Source organism: Dendroctonus ponderosae, unplaced genomic scaffold, assembly GCF_020466585.1.
Source record: "Dendroctonus ponderosae isolate FM_Combo_2020 unplaced genomic scaffold, Dpon_F_20191213v2 Dpon_F_20191213_160, whole genome shotgun sequence".
NCBI lineage: Eukaryota > Metazoa > Arthropoda > Insecta > Coleoptera > Curculionidae > Dendroctonus > Dendroctonus ponderosae.
This window is the reverse complement of record NW_026017747.1, coordinates 22,984-37,052: the sequence shown is the minus strand read 5'-3', so window position 1 is coordinate 37,052 and position 14,069 is coordinate 22,984. Positions and strand designations below refer to the sequence as shown.

Below are 14,069 nucleotides of genomic sequence, written 5' to 3'. Positions count from 1 at the left end.
ATTACCTCTACACATTTGATAATTTCCGGACAGAACAAGCAATTTACTCCAAATACTATGTGCTTTTAACCGTTTAATCAATCAAGTGCCAAAATTTCCGCTCTTTATGATGATTTGCATTAATTTATATTTTCTCTTGATTTTCTCTTGTGGCCTATTTGGCGCCATTGCAGATTTTTCAGTCCGAACTCTTAATACTTTTAACATTACTTTCACTCTTTTTTAATAATTAAAAAAAATGTTCACTGGAAAAACTACGAATATCGAGCAAACATTTTAGCGAAATCGAAGGCGTAACAATCGGAATTATCCTGTGAATCTTGTGCCGCAAAGATGAAAATTAACTTTTTATATAACTTGTAATTTTCTTGATCTCTGATCCATGTGAATAATGATCAGAATTTCGTGTTGAATTGTAATCCGCACAGAATGTATCGTTGAAAAACTATAAATGAGTACGGTTTTTTAGTTAGTGGCCGGCAAATTAGTAAAACTTGAAGAAATGCCATTTTATTCGACATTTTTCGAGTCATTGAAAACCGTGGAAAATAATAAAAAAAATAATCGAAACCATGTGATTTCAATTATTACACAACATGAGATATGGATATGGTCGGCTTGACATGTGCGCAATATCATCTTGGTCTAGTAAATGGAGATATTATATAATTTTGGCCATTTTTCGATTAAATAATGCTGCATTTTAGTTTTAATCGTCATTTGGTTGGCGCTTGTAATCTGCTTACCCCATATCCATCCGTGTTCGATAATTTGGAAACTGGTTGCGATTGAAATCATGGTTGAGAAGCACTTAGGTCGTGATTATACATTTAAAAAGAAGCACAGCACTCTCCAACCAATAAAAGAAGATAAATGCTCACACAATACAATGAAAAAATTATTAAGCCAGCAGATGGCAAGAAACAACAGTCGTTTCGCAAATATTTTTACAGCTTTCAATTGAAAGTCTTACTTCAAACTACTTAGGTCGCAATAGCTACTAGTTATTATGGGCCATTATGTTATTACGCCCTCAAATGCTTTAAATGCGTAAAAATGGCTCCCTGAATTTGCTATGGGCTATAGGCCTTGAGTCACTTTATTTGAATCTAACATATGGAGATCTCTATTTCGTTTCCTATCTTTAATTTTCTTCCTCTACCTACAAGGAATTGCTACTGGACATATACAGGTCAAGAGGCCAAGTTCATTATGGAATCCAGAGACTTTCTTGCATTTATATGTTGGCTTAAACTGGTATAAGTAAATGTTGTTTGAGCGCTGCCGATACAGCAAAATACTTTTTCACAATTTTTGCAATTTGGATTTGCTCAGTGAATTTAATTTAAATTATTTGAATGAACAGTTAGTGTTTTCAGAAACTTTAGGAGTCATCGAGAAAAAAATTAATAAGAGACATTTAAAACCAGACTAATTTATTCAGTGCTCGTTTTAGAAATGCGCTCTAGTTATTGATATTTTTTACTTAGAATCAACATTTTTATGAGTAGATATTTTGCGATTTATTCTTAATTTTCGTAATACATGTAGAATAAAAAACCGCTTTTATTCGGTAGATAATCTTCAGTTCAGTTTGATGTGAATGCTTTTCATAAATTCCATTCTCGTAAAATATTTTTTTAAATCTCAGTGAAATTGATGATAACATATCCTAATGAGCCTGAAAATTAATTTGACGAAATTTCGAAAAATCAGTGCTTTGAGAATGGACAAAAAGCTTAGTGTAATGCAAGAGAGCTTTCAATCAGTCGTTTTTAGGGCTTGTTTGCTTATCACAACGAACTCTAGTACCGAAATTTCGGAAAAGATTAGTTTGCTATCAATACATTTTTTTTGGTAAAACGGCCTAACTTGATCTGCGGTTGTACCTACTTTAAAAAATAAAATATTCAAGCCAACATTCGTTTTTAACTATTTTTTTCAAGACTGCTTTTTTGGCTTTTCATTTTGCTGAGAATTTTTGAATACATTTTTCTAATGCTTGAAACAATTGTATGGGCCAGTGGCGGAGGTTTAGGGGTTGAGTGGGTTTTATTTCGGTTATAACTTTTACAGCACTGGGAAAAATGGAAATCTGAAACCATTTGATTGAAGACCATCTTTTCGAGACAAAAAAGGTGTTTTTAATCAGATGCGCTGAAGTCCGCCGTTTTAGAGGAAACTACAATTTCTTGATAAAATGAAACCCTAAAATTTAGTTCATTTTAGTTTTTATTATTTATTGGTTAATTCCAACAGTCAGATTTACATTTATTAGATTTTCTAAGAGTTAATCGACTTCAATTGAACGGATTTTGATAGAATCTTCCGACACGAATCAGATTGTAAAAAGCATTTTTTCCAAATCGGCGAATAATAGAGCTTTTGACAAAAATACTCTTTTTACATAAAAACAATTTCCCTTAAAAATATGCACTCGATTTTCAACTCTTCCGAAGGGCGTAGAATTGCGGGGCTAAATATTTAGCCCAACAAAATCAACAACTCCGGGAAACGACGGAGTGTGACTTAACGCCTAAAATCACCCATAAGAAATTGAAAAACCCGTAAAAATATTTTTGGTTTATCTTAACAATTCCGTAGTTATATGCAAAAAAAAATATAACGAAGTTTAACTCCCATTTATTTAATAAAGAGGCGTTTGAGCGCTAAGTTTGTCATAAATATTTATTCAATTTTACGCCGTACAACATGCTGGTGAAGTTATGCGAACTAAGTTTGGGCCACTCTGTACAATGTAAATTTCCGTAGTTTTTCGATTGGAACCAGAAAGTACAAGAGCACCAACGACAAGAATCGAAAATGTTTTGCGTTCTGATAGTGGTAGCATTGCAACTCATTGCGGATTCTGTGCCTTGAATTAGGTTACGTCTAATAAGTTACTTGTCAAGATGGTTTTATAAGCAGTGATGTTTTTGTTTGTTCTTGTTATGTGTTAATTTTATTTAAGCAGATTATTTGGTAAATAATAATTAAATTTTGTACAGAACTGGTTGTTTGTGCGATTCGTATGGTCAGGAACATTTTTAATATTGATCATGATGAATGTCAGTGATGAAATTAGTTGGTATCATCCTAAGGTTACAAGGGAAGAGAGTGAAAAACTTCTATTGTCAGGTATATTATAATTATTAATTACCATTTTTATTATTCAGCCGTGTGGAGGCTGTAGTTCCTTATCTAGTTATTTGTTCGGGGAAGTCCTACTACAAGTCAATATTAGTATATCAGAATATTTTGATCAGGCTTATCTTATTTCTCTGATTTTCTGCCAATATCAAAATACTTATAGTAATTGCAGTTTCATTAAAATGGACATGTTTTAATTATTCTCCGTTTATTCGGTTGAATTTCTTGGAGAAAGTTTTATGAAATTCTTGAAAACTGGTTTATTTGGTTGGCTCTGATTTGGTTCTTCTGATAAACTAAATAATGTGACAACATTCCATTCGAGTTTAATTTCTGAGTTTTTTCTAATCATATTGAAAGTCCATCAAAGTCCGAGTGCAACACTTTGATCAGTCAAATAAATTATTTTTTACAGATCCCAAAAAAATCAATGGCCTCTTCATAGTAAGAGACAGTGTTTCTTCCCCCAGTGACTATGTTTTATCGGTGCTTTGCAATAATGAGGTACATAATTATCAAATACGCAGACACCAGGAGGATGCATTTTTCTCCATCAGTAAGAAGTTTGATTAAATTATTTAATTGTGTGTTCATACATTGAATTACTCTTTTAGACGAATTAGTCAAGTGTCATGGTTTAGAAAACCTCATAGACTTTTACAAGAAAAATACCCTCTCTGATGATGGTTTGGTTCTAACTGACCATATCAAAGGTACTCAACCTCCACCTGAAACGCGGCGATATGGTAGCACTAATTTACTCCACAGGTACGAATAAGGCAGAAAATTGATTACGTTGCTCTATATCTAAGTTTGCAACAACTCAAATAGTATTTGAGTTTTCAATAAATCATTGTATTTGACAAATACAATTATTTAGAGAATTATACATTTTCGTAATCTCAACAACGTGTAATCAAGCTTGTATTTATAAATACCCATGTTCATGGTATTTAAACACCAGTAAAACCCCTGCAAATAATTATTGCTACAATCACTGCATATTTCAATATCAACGTCGATTGGAGATTCATTACCAAAGTAAACTTTCTATTATCGGTTGTTATCTTGCACTTCTCGGTAGCTTTGAATGACTCAAACATTGAGAACGGGATATCACAAATAAATAATTATATCTAAAGGATTTTTCATTTAATGGCCAAGTACATATTTCAATAAATCTAATTATTAAATTAATTTTGATCAATTTCCAGAGCTACAGATGTAGGACATTACAGGGTGGTAACTGAGTTACTACAGTCGGGATACCTTGGATTTGACGCCAAGAACCAAGATGGGAAAACGGCTGCTCATCTTGCAGCTATAAATGGACAGAATACTATTTTAAGGGAGTTGATTTTTTACCAAGTGAATGTGAATTTTAGGGATGCCTCCGGCGTAACACCTTTACATGTAAGTGCATTTCAGTAAAAGAGCTTTTGTCATCGCAGATTAAACTTTCCTTTGTGTCTATTTGAATTCGAGCACTATCATCTAGAAAATTATCACACAAATGGCAATTATCTATTATTAAATTCCTTATTTTCGTAAATATCACATCATTGTGTACATTAGTTCATTTAGCGCAGCTGGCATACCAAATCAAGTCGCGTAATTAAATATAATACAAAGGTACAAAAACATGTGGTTATCTACAGTGTTACATATTCAGCAAAATTGCGACTTCAAGTTTCCTTAACACGTAAGAAACCGCTGAACTACTAATAAATAAAAACGGGGTTTTGATGAATATTTTGAGTAATTTCAACGCCCTGAAAAGTACAGTGTTTTAAATGAATTTTAGTACGCATGCAAATATAACCGACCAGATACTGTCAGTTTACTAGTCTCTTTGGGCAAAGCAAATCTCCAAGCCCGAAACACTGAAAATGGGGAAGTTCCCTTACATGTAGCAGCTAATGAGGGCCATATTGAGGTAATCAAAGTCCTACTCAGTTTAAATGCGCCAGTAAATCCCAGAACAAATAACAACATTGTTCCTGCTGAACTTGCCAGAAAAAAAGGACACATTGAATGTGCCGAATTCTTGGGTGAGGGTCGAATTGATTGCGTCAGTCGAATGAAGAACTAATCTTGATATAAATATACAGAATCCTATATATGTCCTACTCCTAAAACCAGCCGGCAGCGATTCTATCATGGGACATTAGATAGGCATGAAGCTGAAGAGAAAATTAAAAAATGTAATCCTCAAAGTGGCGTCTTCTTAGTCAGATATAGTGAGAGGAATAATGTTTATATTCTCACGCTTTTCCATGAAAAGGTTTGGAATTATATCATTAGAGAACAGGTGAGTTTACTTCGCGGCTTTGTACGTACGCATGCTGAGAGATAACTACGCTTAAAGATGTGCATTTTCATATTTAAGGTTTCTGCAGTTTCTGCTTATTATTCAGTACATTCTTATTAGTATCTGTCTTTCATGTACCGCTTTCTTCCCCGTTAAAGAAATATTTATACATTTTTTTCATTCATCCATTTATAGCTGATTCTATCGATTATTTTTGTGCAATGTGTATCAGATTTCGCCTCATAATAATTTTATTGCAGAGATCGACGCTTTGCTTAAATTAGTTTTGATCTTAATTTCTATTCGAATTAAGAAGATTCAATTTGTAAGTATATTTGTTAGATTTTTTGTATGAGTTTGGTTTTTTAAATTTTCGTGGAAATAGTGGTTTATTCTGTCTGAGTTTTGATAATTGATCATTGAATTCTTACCTGTACTGCTCGAATTTATGCATTAAACTATTTAATGTATAATAGGGAAATTTCATGTTCATTGACGATGGCCCGCTACTAAATTCATTAGAACATTTAGTGGAACATTATAGTACATTGCCAGATGGATTACCTACAGTATTGACACATCCTGTTCCACCACCGCCAAAACCTGATGCGCCTCCTGTGAGTTTTCCTCACTTGAAATTCCGTGAACAATTTCACGTTTTTTTTTCATATTAGATATCGACTTTAAAGAAAAACAAGCAACGCAATATAAGGCCAAAACTCAGAGTACCTCAGACGCCAGACGTCCCGAAAAATGATCTTAATAGTTCAAATGTTTTCCAAAACATCGTTTTTACTAGCGATATATGTTTAGCGAATAACAATAACATTCACAGAGAATCAGGAAATGAATTAATTCCTCCTGAAAGGTTGAAGCGTAGTATTTTGATTGGAGAGGGCGAGTTTGCCTCCGTCTTCGAAGGTAATTTAATGCGCAATTTTGACATCGGTACTAAGTAGTTGTCGATTTTTTAGGCCTATTTGTAAAGGAAAATGGTGAGGAACTTAGGGTGGCCATAAAAACTCTAAGAAATGAGCAAATGGAAAATAATAAGGAAAATTTCCGAAGAGAAGCGGAGGTGATGACAAATTTAAACCATCATTGCATAGTAAAGCTTTTAGGAATTTGCCTGGGGCCGCCTTTGCAGATGGTTCAAGAATTAGTTCCTTTAGGGTCGATTTTACAGTACATTGACTCTCACCAGAGTGAGATTAATCCTAATTTAGAGTTTAAAATTTGGGCCGCTCAAATTGCATGTGGTAAGTGTCCCGTTTATTGATAATATCCCTGCAGTAAAAAATATATATTTCTCATGCGTCTTAGGGATTCTTGTAAGTAGTATCTTTATTTTTATCATTTATCAAGTTACGTATGAAAAATCTGTCTTTAGGCATGAATTATCTTGAGGAAAACAGATTTGTCCACAGAGATTTAGCAGCAAGGAATATACTGCTATCCTCTAAGCTTCAAGCAAAGATAAGTGATTTTGGACTATCTAGGGCGCTAAATACAGACCCATATTACAGGCAAGTTTTTAAGTCTTTTGAGCCGGCGTTTATTTAGCCAGCATTTTCTCTCCAGTTCAATAACAGGAGGAAGGTGGCCCTTGAAATGGTACGCTCCAGAGTCTTACAATTATGGCCATTTCGATCATAAGAGCGATGTATGGAGTTTTGGAGTTACAATTTGGGAAATGTATTCCTTCGGTGCTTATCCATATGGAGATATCAAGGGCGCAGAGGTAGTCTTTTAGTTTATGAAAAAGTCCAGAGCTGCGTATAATGTTTTATCATGGTTTCAGGCAATTATACTGATTGATAAAGGACAAAGGCTACAAAAGCCGGAGGCTTGTCCTGAAAATGTTTATAACGAGATGTTAAAATGTTGGGCGTTTGACAAAGATGAACGTCCCACATTTAAAGAACTGTTTCAGTTCTTTCAATCTGACTCGGAATACATAAATCTGGGAGAACTAATAGCTGAAGCTAACCTACCTTAGATATCCGATGTGCCGTTTTATATTTACATTATGTTGATTTATACAGGGTGATTTTTATGCCAAGATTATTTAGATGTATAGGTACTAATGAATCAATCATTTATTATGATGACACAATTATATTTTTCCATTGTAGTATTTTTATCTACTATGTATATTTGCTAGACCAGCAGGTCTTTCCAATGTTTTTTTAAGAGATTTTATAAGTTGCAATTTTCTCACTTAGAGATTGTTACTTCTGCCATATAATAAATACTTTATTTATATATTGTTTTTTATTTATGTTTTACTACCTGAAGCATATCGTTCAACTCGACGTTCAATTTTCCTAATACTTATTAGGTAACTTTTCAACAAAAAAACCTGTTTGTAATCTATTTATTTCAATCACATTTTTCACTGAAGTCGGTCACATACAAAATTACATACCTCTTATTGGCACCAACCGGGAAGAAAATACATGTTTACCGGCATAGCGCTAATTAGTTTAACACTGTATTCACTAATTTTATTTAGTCAATGCAAGCCACTTAACTGACATGTTTTTCTACGAATTGGATGACCATTAAAATTAAGTGTTAAACTGTTCCTTAGATGATTACCAGGGACGCATCATCTTTCGTTCGTATGCTTTTTCTGCAGGTTTAAAGCTTTTGTTATGGTGGCATTCTGAAAAAATATACATTTGCCAAAGTTTAATAGAGTAGGCGCAGGAAGGTTGCTTTCGCTTAAGAAACCACATCCAGCCTGACGTTCATCTTCCTTCTTTGTTAATTATTGTCCAATGTAGGACTGTTAATAATATGCGAATGTTAATCTTGTGATTTGTCTTCCAGCCAAGGCCTGAATATTGGTAAAGTAGATGGGTAATGCGTTCCGGACTTATTTCCATTTTCGTCGTCTGCAGATCTTAAGGGATACGTCGCCATTATTATTGGCAGTTGCAGCTTCACTTCTTTTTGTAAGCCACTTGGTTCTACTATAAACTAAAAGTTTGCATTAGATGGAATTTTGAAATTGTAGGTGCTAACTTACGAATACATCATAATTAATCCTAATTAAATGGCACCCTCTTAAATTAGTAGGAGGCAGAGGCAGGATATAGAGTTGCTCGTTATCCCACTCATCTTTTTCTCCTGGTCGAATTTTCCCTCTGGTTAGAACCGCTAACTCTCGTTTCTCGGTTTGAACCGCTTTTCCTCTAGCCATGTACGTTATCGTTTCAGTTAGGGCAGCTTTTGTACTTTTTATTGTCAGCCTACTTCGGTTCGATACACTGGCCGACACACCTTGTGGCAAAATAACTAATAAAAAAAACCCTTAAAAACACTAATTGCGGAATTTTTACCTATACTTTCACCTGGAACGTATCCCCCTCTGTCCAAGGTAACTTTACAGATCACAGCTCCGGAGCCCACACAGCTAACACCGAATTTATGTTCTACTTCACATCTGAACGTTTCCTGTCCCGAAATTGTCTAAATTAGATAAGAGGGAACATAGAACAGATATATTAGAGAACATGCAGGGGAAGGCTATCTGTGGAAAGAAGTACATAAGCAAAGTGCGGGTTATTAACTAGATACAACAGATAAACATTTCACCTGATAGACACATCGATCAAAATACCCGTAACTCAGCCCAAAAGCTATAAAGAATCTAAAAGTGCAAATACGTTTTTGGTAGGGAATTGTGCAACTGAATTTGGTCAATTTTGCTTTACGTTTGAGAAATATTTAGAAAGTTTTTTTCAGAAACGATCCGTTTAGATTTTTTGATAAATTGCAGTAAGCAATAGAGAAGATAATGTCTGGAAACCACTAAAATTCGTGTGATGCGAAGATTGTTGAGCAAAATTCAATCTTGCGATTTTTTTGCAACGAATACTTCAAATTGCATAACACATCAGAACCATTCCTTGATTTGACTAAACAAACCTACTAACTACTTTCGTCTACTTTACATAGCCAACAACCGCCAATAAAAGGACGGAAACTCAGTCCATATCGTACCCATTCCGAAGCAAAACTTTATACAATCCTTTGGAAGTCTTACCCCTAAAATGGCAGGTTCTAAATTTAAATCTATTGGATTCATCACTATGAACACTTGTTGGTTTTTGTGGGTAAGTCCATTGGGTTCCCTGAGGGCCGTTTTGCAGTAGTACTGAACCCATCCATGCTTCCCCAAAAAGGTTGACGGTAGTCCTAAGGGTAGCCCTAGTTTGAATGGGAAGCTGTGAATTCCAGGTGAAAGAACTGATGGACCCTGACCTGGAATTTTCAATTTTTGCGGTGTTTTTCGCGGTTTTTAATTGTTTTTTTGTGCGAGTACCTACCAGGTTCCCCCAGTAATCTCATCCTGAAGTCGATGTAGTTTTCCTTATCGTACACCCTTTCTTGTCGTGGAGTTCGCACTCTGACTACACCTTCTCCTACTACATGAAAATGTAGACCTGCGGAAGAAAACAGTATTTATTTACACCGGACGGAAAATTGTACCCGCCAGTGGCGGCGCTAGTTTTATTTTCCGCTTGAGCGAAAAATTTTACATAGTCTGTTTTACAAAGTATTTTGTTTCCTTCTTTAACCGAATATAATGTCAACTATTTTTTAGTTATTGTTATTTAACATTCAAGCGTTGCAACGATTCATTTTTAGTAAGCACTTATAACGACATGTTTTTGTCAAACAAGAAGCTAACAGAGTTTGACAAAACCTTGCGTGTCCCAATATAAATTTACAATGCAAATATTATACGAGATTTTATCACTTTCGTAGAATAACGAACTAAATGTTACAAAAATATATTTCGCAACTGTGAACATTTTTTTAAACGTTATTATGTTGGAAACAAGTGCTGAATGAAATTCGCTACAACACTAGTATTGTAATAAAAACCAAACATATTTTTTGATTTGAATAATTCCTTTTACTAAACGAAACAAGATTTAAAATTTTTAAATTAACGAATAACATTATAAACATTGAAAAAAACTTTAATAAGGTAGCGAAATAATTGAATAATGAAATAGTTATTCACGCATAACATTAGAAGAGGCATTCTTCTATTATTACGCTTAGCAGCAAGCGAATCTATAACTCAAAAGCTATTTTTTTTGCAATATCTTTTCTAACAAACAAAATGCCCAAGTCAGTAAGCCTATCCTGACTCATAGTTGTTCTTAAATAATTTTTAATTCTCTTTAAAGTGCTGAAAGATCTTTCACAACTTGCCCTAGAAGATGGTACTGTCATTGCAATATTATATAGTTTATTCATTTCATGCAAGACTATACTAAAATCTTGCAAAAAAAGTGTGAGATCAGAAATTGTTTATTTTTAGATTGTTTCTGAGCAATTGGCATTGACTTTGTCTCGTTTTCAATTGAAACTATATCACAATGGTAATGGTTAGCTAAAAGCATTATAAACGCAAATACAATAGCAAAAATACAACGCAAAAGCAAATAAACGTTCCAAGTTAAAAAAATGAATTAAATGTACTAAATCATGTTTTTAAACCCCGCTTTTTTTTCTACAGCCCTTTTCCAGTTCTTGTAGCCTTCAGAAGCAAAACTTAAACTGCTGGTTCCGCCTTGTTTAAAGATAAATCTACATCTGAGAATGCTGTACTTAATCCAAGGATGCATGATATAATAACTGGACTTAAAACCACAAAGATCACAACCATACTGTTTTTTAGGAAAACTTGCTACGCCCGGCTGTCTTGAAAGTTCATGTAGCGATAGAGCCAAACCAATGACTTCTTTTTCCTCGATATGAAAATATTTGGCATTTGTCCTAGCAGGAAACAATTAGATTAGAAATTATTTAGATTAGAAAATAATTTATTAATATTAAGTACTTACTTAAAAATTTACTTTTCAATTCCCGAGCAACTCGGTATGTTTTCACGTTCACTATCATTATTGTCGAATATGATCTGATTTTTTTAAATTTGCAATTATTTATATCGCTATTTAAAGTGGTTGGGCGCTCGCCCAACCTCGCCCACCCCAAGAGCCGCCACTGTACCCTGCTGACTTGGGTTTTTGTATTTTTCAGGTATGATGATTATTATTATGTTTGATTAATTAACATTTTAAAGGTCATTCATGTTTCAAGGAAGCTTTGCTTGGAAATGCAAATTCGGTTTGCTAATTTGCGTCCTACACTCTCTGTTTCATCGAACATATGCCATACGCATTACGGATGCTTTTAATTCCTGTACATTTTTCTGTAATTATTGCTGCGGAAAATTGCGTCCCTATTACGTAATCTGTGGTTGATTTGTCCTTTCGTTTGTCTGTTTAATATTTTGGAAGAAGAAATTTGGTCCAAAACCGGTTCTAAGTAGGGCATCTTCTGCTTCTAACTGCCCATGACCCCAAAATGAGAAAGATTTACCATTTTAATCCACTTTGGCGCAAGAACGATGATTTGTTTTACCACGTATCGTTCGAGACGTAACAACATGAATAATGTTGTGGAGTTAGACCGATATTAAACTCCTCTAAACAAATATGTACATTTTATTTACGAACATCTTTGCTATTTGGGGCCACAGAACGTGAATAGCACTTTAACAGAATTAGTTCATAGAAATCCGAATGTTTAACATTTTCTGATTAATCTTGATTGTCGACTTCGCGGTAATTGCTTTGCTTAAAAGACTCGACAAGATTCTGCATAAAGGAATGTGGATTTTTTATTGATGGCTGTCAGCACTTGTCCAATAATTGCTCTAGAAGAAGTAGGTTAGCGAAATTTCTATAAATCTTCTGGTAATTCATGAAGGGAGATTTGTACAGATTTCGCTGCCTACCTTCTTCTCTGGCTCGAATGCGAGCGTCCGATGTAAATATTGCAGACTATTCAAACAACTTTCTTTGTTCATGTATATCTAATTTTAATATCATAGTTTTGACTCGCTAAATTTTCCGCTTTTTATATTGGCTTTCATGAATCCTTTTTTACTGCAAAACCCTTCGCAATTAGTTGACTCCAATTAGTCACGTTGATGTACTGTTGAATAGTGTTTTTGTTATATTTATCACAATTATAATTTAGGCAAGCAATTAAAAGCAAAAGTTAAATATTAATGATAATGGACTAAATAATAATAAACACAAGGCAGCTTCCCTGTAAGTTAAACGCTGCCACAGCATTGAGTGAGCTCAACGGGCAATTAGTGCAGTAACCTTTAAGGCCTTTGCTAAGACTATAGATTATTTTACTGTGCTAGTTGTGAATATCTGCATTATCTTCCTCATGTTGATTTGAATTTTCATATACTTTCAAGGGAAACATTTCCATTTAATTCACATGGACAATGTGAAATAATTCATTACTACAGACGAAATATCCACGTGAAAATTCGTATGGTTTAAAGCGTCAACTTTCGACGATCAGTGCATTTATCAACATTACCAAATAAGGCCAAAGGTACCTAAGAATAGTATAAGCACGTACCTAAGGCAGGTGTGTCATCTTGTAGTTCGATAAGGACCCTACCCGATAAAAACTGCCCGGGGAAGTACAGTAAGGACGTGTTATCAAACAAAATGAGGAATTTCAAAAGTTTTCTCGGCATTTTTCATCTAGTTAGTCACACTTTAGTACAGAACCACCGATATGGCGGGTTCACCATAACCGAACTGGCTGCCACAAGAGTACGCCTATAATGCTTACTTAATTCAAGCGAAGGTGAGGGAATTCCAAGGCTGTACAGGTGTGTATTCGCGACTGAAATCTTCAACCAAATTCATTTCTTTGATGGTTTATGGGAATACTTGATGGAAAACAGTACCGTCTTTAAGTAGAAGCCGATGTCTCTACATCACCTTCTTCGCTTCTCTTCAACTACGTCCCACAATCTAATTAGAAGTACAGTTAGTTTAAAAAACCTGCTGGTTTTGCCGGCAACTGTACGGATTTCGTCTTGACGTTTCGGTTGCACAAATGGCTAGCATCTTCAGAGGAGTGTTCGCTTCAATCAGTTCAGTGTATGCAATTGATAAAGACAGCCTAATAAGTTATTTTCATAGCTATTTTGCTCTGAAACAATCACTGTTTTTCCACTTGGATTTTACCTAAAAACCTTGCTTTGGCTCATAGTATACGTACTTTGTCATTAGTTTGGCAAGCCGCAGCCTGAATCATTACTGAGAACCATATTTAACCTTTAAATGTCGCGATATCCTGAATGAACTATATTAACACCACTGAGCTGAGAAGTGCAGCAAAAGCTCAACATTCATTTTGCCAATAAGTTAAATGCACATCGGCTAATGGGAGATGGTTTAATTGCATTTTTAAAATATGAAAACAACCTTGGTGCATTGATTCTCCTTTTGATTTTGTGGTATTATTTGTTTGGTTTTGTCCTAATTGTTTGTAAAACAGCTCGACGAAATAGTTCCCGATTAATTTTTTAAGTTCTGTTGTCCAAGATGAAGATATTCCCGCGTTTTATTTGAGTTTGCTTAGACATTATTCGTGATCTACCTTTGACTAATAATGGACGCTTTGAAACGCAAAATTGCATTTAAACGCCAAAAAACTTGCAATCAATACATTTTTCCATGCTTTTTGCTTGTAATAAATT

General features: G+C 34.5%; 2 protein-coding genes across 4 annotated transcripts; one reads left to right on the top strand and one right to left on the bottom strand.

Annotated features, from left to right (window-relative positions):
- Positions 1 to 2,884: 2,884 nt before the first annotated feature.
- On the top strand, positions 2,885 to 7,726 carry LOC125503270 (tyrosine-protein kinase Shark-like). Of its 2 annotated transcripts, XM_048663330.1 has the most exons (12): positions 2,885 to 3,138; positions 3,566 to 3,706; positions 3,765 to 3,918; positions 4,365 to 4,563; positions 4,955 to 5,201; positions 5,262 to 5,461; positions 5,938 to 6,078; positions 6,136 to 6,382; positions 6,436 to 6,720; positions 6,852 to 6,987; positions 7,043 to 7,202; positions 7,263 to 7,726. In XM_048663330.1, the coding sequence occupies exons 1-12, from the start codon at positions 3,060 to 3,062 to the stop codon at positions 7,458 to 7,460; spliced, it is 2,187 nt and encodes a 728-aa protein (XP_048519287.1). In that variant the 5' UTR covers positions 2,885 to 3,059; the 3' UTR covers positions 7,461 to 7,726. The 2 variants fall into 2 exon arrangements, with proteins under 2 accessions (XP_048519287.1, XP_048519288.1); XM_048663331.1 differs by lacking the exons at positions 2,885 to 3,138; positions 3,566 to 3,706; positions 3,765 to 3,918 and adding an exon at positions 4,195 to 4,313.
- A 96-nt stretch (positions 7,727 to 7,822) lies between these two features.
- Positions 7,823 to 13,167, bottom strand: LOC125503271 (arrestin domain-containing protein 4-like). Of its 2 annotated transcripts, none has more exons than XM_048663332.1 (6): positions 12,935 to 13,167; positions 9,799 to 9,915; positions 9,516 to 9,733; positions 8,809 to 8,938; positions 8,496 to 8,749; positions 7,823 to 8,446 (listed from the first exon to the last, which is right to left on the bottom strand). In XM_048663332.1, the coding sequence occupies exons 1-6, from the start codon at positions 13,053 to 13,055 to the stop codon at positions 8,273 to 8,275; spliced, it is 1,014 nt and encodes a 337-aa protein (XP_048519289.1). In that variant the 5' UTR covers positions 13,056 to 13,167; the 3' UTR covers positions 7,823 to 8,272. The 2 variants fall into 2 exon arrangements, with proteins under 2 accessions (XP_048519289.1, XP_048519290.1); XM_048663333.1 differs by having other exon boundaries at positions 8,809 to 8,923; positions 12,935 to 13,164.
- Between the last annotated feature and the right edge of the window lie 902 nt (positions 13,168 to 14,069).